This window comes from Austrofundulus limnaeus, unplaced genomic scaffold, assembly GCF_001266775.1.
Source record: "Austrofundulus limnaeus strain Quisiro unplaced genomic scaffold, Austrofundulus_limnaeus-1.0 Scaffold7, whole genome shotgun sequence".
NCBI lineage: Eukaryota > Metazoa > Chordata > Actinopteri > Cyprinodontiformes > Rivulidae > Austrofundulus > Austrofundulus limnaeus.
In genome coordinates this window covers 3966450-3971997 of record NW_013952409.1, presented here as the reverse complement: position 1 = coordinate 3971997, position 5548 = coordinate 3966450, and the positions used below count along the sequence as shown (strand labels likewise).

At 37.9% G+C, this 5548-nt stretch overlaps 1 protein-coding gene across 1 annotated transcript; it reads right to left on the bottom strand.

The window, feature by feature from the left end:
• Window positions 1-1403: 1403 nt before the first annotated feature.
• LOC106535176 (carbohydrate sulfotransferase 6-like) lies at window positions 1404-2754 on the bottom strand. The gene has a single exon (XM_014032120.1). It carries the CDS (start codon window positions 2752-2754, stop codon window positions 1678-1680), a length of 1077 nt encoding a protein of 358 aa, XP_013887574.1. The 3' UTR covers window positions 1404-1677.
• Between the last annotated feature and the right edge of the window lie 2794 nt (window positions 2755-5548).

The following is a 5548-nucleotide window of genomic DNA, read 5'->3' as shown; positions in this document are numbered from 1 at the left end:
CCAATGGCTCGGTGGCACCCCTCGGTGCCAACGATAGCCATGTGATGTGAGTATCAGTCACATGGAGGCAGGGCTTAAAAGCCTGAATTTTGCCTGAAACTCTCAGACTGAAGAAGTCTCTTGGAGGAGAGATGAAACGTTTCATTAGAGAAGAACCTGTCCAGAAGACCTATACAATTTTTTTCATTATTTCTTACCAGTTATAAGTAATAACAAATATTTACCAGTCAACACTTGTGAAATGTTCACATCTGCTTACCGGTGAAATTAGATGTTTACCTGTTTCTTTTCTGTCGTTAAATTCATAACACGGCTTTTTGACATTTTTACATTAGAAGCTTATCTAATATCTGAATAATATTTTCTGAATAATATTCTTTATATTTTGATTATAATATTTTATAATCATCAATAATTTTTACATAACTAGGCCTTWTTGTTTGCTATTTTGACATCATGTAATAATAAGTCCAGACATTTACCTGGTCTGGTTACGGCCACCGCTGCTACAATGAATGATGTGGTCACATTATCAAGACACACTCCTACTGTTCTATATACCTCCATGAATACAACAAAACAAGTCTGTCTTTAATTTATTTATTTTTTAAGCAAAGACTCATTCAACACGAGACACTAAAGGACTGATTGATTCATTCATTCATTTATTCATTCATTCATTGCTGCATTTATTGTCAATGTACAGAGCACAATGAAATTACCATTAAGATCACATTCTGAGGAAACCCATCATCTTAATTATCAAGGTTTAAACCCACAAAAACAGACAGTAAAACATAGATTACACAACATAAATAATAAATAATATCTAAATAGTTTTTAAATAATAAARCCATTGTTGACTTAAAAAAGTTTTCATTAAATAAAGGTTTAAAATGTAAGATAAAGTCAGTTCATCACCATTTTAGTTTGGCTTCTGTGTCAAGTAAATCTTTTAAAGATGGTATTCAATTGTTTTATACTCTAGAAAAATAAAAAAGAAACATTCACTCTGCTGCTGATCATGAGTGAGTTAAATCAGTACAACAACTATTTGGTGACATGATATGAAACATTGGGCGGCTCAGTTGGTAGAGCTGATGCATCTCAGCAAGAAGGTTGCCGGATCAAATCCCGGCCTGGGGGCCTTTCTGGGTAGAGTCTCTCTGTGCATGTGTGGGTTCTCTCCAGGTACTCCGGCTTCCTCCCACAGACCAAAAACTTGACTGTCAGGTTAGTTGGTAACTCTAAATTGTCCCTGAGTGAATGGTTGTCTCGTTTGTCTTTATATGTGGCCCTGTGATGGATTTGCAACCTGTCCAGGGTGTACCCCACCCCTCGCACTGTGACTGCTGGATGTGGGCACCAGTGACCACTGTCAGGTGAAGATAATGGATGAATATTAAGGTTTTGCAAAACTTTTTTCTCTCTCTCTGTCACTCTAATCCTTTTGCAGAAAGTTACTTTTACCTAAGAAAACAGATGTTGTAGCTCAGAGGCCTCATAATTCTGTGGCTGTTGGAGCAGTCGAACAAAAAAGCTACTTTTACAAAAAAAAAAAAAAAACCACAAAATAATATTGGTTCACCCTGATAGCCTCAACAAAGAAACACTGGAGGAAGATCTGAAATGTCTTTCAGAGTTTGTCTCTCATGTTTTTATCTGGAAGATGAATCGTTAAAGTGTCAGTGGAAGCAGCAGATCAGTGTCAAATGCAGTCTGTTCTTTTTCACTCTGAACGCTCCTGTAGCCGAGCAGTCCCATGGCCTCTCTGCACACTTCCTGAACATGTAAGACCTTGTGGTGTGGCAGCATGGTGCGCCAAGCCTGGGACACTTGGGTGGCATTTCTAGAGATGATTTGGAAAGCCTGTGCTGCGTTGCCCCTCCCCTTTCCATGAGTCTTCTTGTGGATCCATTCCTCCATCTGTTTGGTCATTCCTAAACCTACAAACTGATAAATGTTGTTGATTTCCTTCAGTGGGTTTCGTGCCACGTCTTCGTAGCGGACCATTTTATAGCGGCCTTCTAGAAAGGGAGGAGGTTCCAGGATGGCCGTCTTACTGATGCGTATGTGACTACGGCAAATTTCCTCCAAGACTTTGTACTGAACTTCAKCTGCCGGTACGGGTTTGTGCTCCAGGACTATATCATTGTCCAACACAAATGACTCAGCTGACTCCTCTCTAGACCTCAACACGGCCCGAGGGTCCCGGACCAAATGAACAATTCGGAGATCTAAGTTGGGGTCTTTTAGAAGAGGGTAAAGGGATTCCAGTTCAAAGAATCTCACTTCTTTTAACACCACGTGACTGTATGTGTGGCAGGCCTCCTGCACCTTCTGCAAACCCTGAACATCACATTTCTGACGGCACTGAGTCTCGTTCGTCACTGTGAGGGGACAGGCCGGGGGGGAGCACAGAGCCCAACTTTCAGTCCACAGAAACAAGGAGGAAACATTAGGCTCTGCTGGTAAATAAGCATCCAATCCTGAGAAGTCACACTTGTACAGACTTTGAAGTAAATTCCTCACAGGCTYTTGGAGGCGCTGGGCCCCAGGTTGCTGCACTTGKGTCCACACGTGCCAGCCGGGCTCCATTAGATAGAAAACAGACGGGTGCTGACTGAAAACCTGACCCAGGAAGGATGAACCTGAACGCCACGATGAGAGCAGCAGAACATGAACTTTTCTTTCATTGGGGGAGAAGATTTTTCTGTTCCAGCTGTAGAGGAGCAGAACTGCTGTTCCCTGCATGGCTGTCAGAAAAATCAGGACTTTGAGATAAATTTTCTTCATGTCTCTGGATCTCTGTCAGGAGGAAATTTGTCTTTTTGTGGAGCCGACTCTTTTCTGCATGAAATAAAGACAGAAAAAAAGTGAGAAATTATGTATATTTTAATATTTTAAGTTGTGCTTTTAGACCAGCCTGCATGTGTTTCATTTCTTACACACTTATTTTAAAATATGTTTTATTAGACTTTTTAGAAACAGGCTGCCGTCCACTGATGTCCAGGATTGTCCTACAGTTCTGTCCAGCAGAGGACACACRGTGGAGGGAGTATTCTGCTTCATCTAAGCAATAAAACCTCAACATCAAATGCCAAAATGCAAAGTGAAATGACACAAAACAAAACAAAAAGCTGAAKTATTTTACTACCAACTGGCATAATGAATCATTAACTTAAAAAGAGGAAAAGTGCTTCTAAATTTGTCAGAGAACATCTAGTTCTCAGCCTTTGTCACACTTGTGTGAGTTGTCATGTGATACTGAAATACCTGCTGTAGTCGACTTCTTTAAAAAAGAAGAAAAATAAAAAGAAAAATAATAATGTCAACTTGAATTAATTACTTACCCAATTCAAAACTAATTTTAACAAAAATAAAAACAGCCTCAACATTTTAGCTTCGTTGTTTAAATTTCAGTTTTGCTTGTCAGTTTAAAAAGATAATTATCAAAACAAAACAAAAATAAGGTCTCTTGACTGCAGCAGAAAATATTAGTTGAACCACATAATCTAAGCGAAAACTTTAATCAGTCCTCTTAAGTTGTAAAACATAAAAAATAATAAAAACATTTTTTACCTTTAAGGTGTTTTTCCTGATGTTCCGGCAGGCAGCATCAGTACCAACTGCTGGGCAAAACCCTTCTGAAGGGTTTAAATACAGTATCTGCTGAGTCATGCTCTGCTCACAAATATTTTGAACCCAGATTTTCTAGTAAAAAAAAAAAAACTCCACGATGACGTTGTGTCAGCTGAGTGTTTATTTATTTATTTATTTATTTTACCTGTTTTTCAGGCTAGATTTAATTTAAATTTAATTTTTGCAGAAAGTATCAGGTCTGATTTACTAACCCTCACTTTTTTAAAAGGAYATATTTTTAATATTAATTTTTTGCTCCTCCTACTCACAGTTTCCTGTTCCTATTAATCTTAGCTGCATCCACTTACCTCATCAGTCCTGGCCTTTTGTTCCTTCAGTTTTCTTTTGTCCAGATTATTTTTACCATGAGATTTTATCAACATTGTTCTGCAAAAAAGGAAATTCTTTTGGTCGTTTTTGAACATAAGATGATAGATAAAAAAACATGTTTTTAATTGCAGCTGCAGCTTACGTGATTTGTCCTTACAAATCAGGTTTTTCACCTGACAGGACTTTTCAGATGTGAGCTAAACACAAAAACAAACATAGGTATTTTCACGTGCTGCTCTGTTTCACCTAACCGTGATGATGAGGAGTGAGATAGCAGCAACTTCATGCTTCATTTTTTCCATTCTTAAAGCAACAACTCAGACTCATAATGTGAAAAGAAAAAAAAGCTGCAGCATATTAAATTAAMAAATGTTATTTTGTTTTTCTTCATAATTGCATCATGATGAAAAAAACTGGATTAACATYGTTGAAGTGCATCACTCTATTCATTCATTTCTTTTTCACAACTTGTACTTTTTCCTCATCACAACCCTGGAATGTTTTATATGTTTCAGCACACACAGGCTTTGTTGTCACTTAAATGACTCCCCAGGTGTGCTTTCAGAACCCCACCTGCACCATTTGGCTGTTTTTATTTCTGTAGAGATGTCACAGGTTCAGGTTTGATTCAATGATGCAGACCGGTAAGGAGATAAAAATAAAAACAAATAAAGTTTATTTTRAGCAAAAACAAAAAGTTGTCAAGGCATACCTTACCAACCCAGGAGTAGTCTGAGGAGATGAACTGAACATGGCATGAAAWCCAATAATGCTCAACTGGTAAGGGAATGAAACGAAAGMTTTCATTTCATATAGACAGAGACTGATGAGGAAGAGGAGTTACCTTGGCATAATGAAGACTGGGAACATGTGAGACCAGGAACAAAAACAGAAACTAAAGTCTGAAAAATAAATAAATAAATAAAATAAATAAATAAACACTGATTCTGACAAAAGACTTTGTAATTTGAGGATAAACAGCTGTCAACATTAACGTAGAGCAGGCCGACATGGCCAGACTCTGGTGAAAATCTGCTACAGAACAAGTTTGCAGCTTAAGAAAGTCTGGCAGCTTGAAAAAAATAAATAAAGAAAGAAAAATATAACTAAAGAGCTCTACTTCTGCAAACAATCAGCTCTGATGAGAGACCTACAATAAATCAAGCTGCTGTTAAACATGCAATAACACTGTCATGTTCTCAGTTTCGGCTACAGTCAGATCTTTCTGCAACTTTAATGCAAATTAGTGCCAATCATATCCTGACAAAACCCATTTTAAATAAGCTCCCCTCTTTGCTGGGTTTGCTGCAGCCTCTTCTCTTTTTCAAGAAGATATTTTTACATCTTTGCTGGAGATTCTTTGCAATGTTAAACCTTCATTACGACCCCCTTCATTAAATAAAGAATCGAAGTGCCCCACTTTCTTAATTTTATTTAGGTCATCTGTAAATTAGATAATTCTGAGGAAATGGAGCGAACATAAAGTGTTGCGCCTAAAATCTTATATTTTAGGCTACTGGTGGTTGTTCTTGAAAGGCATTGGTTTTACGTGCGCTCAATTAAGATTCAGCATGCC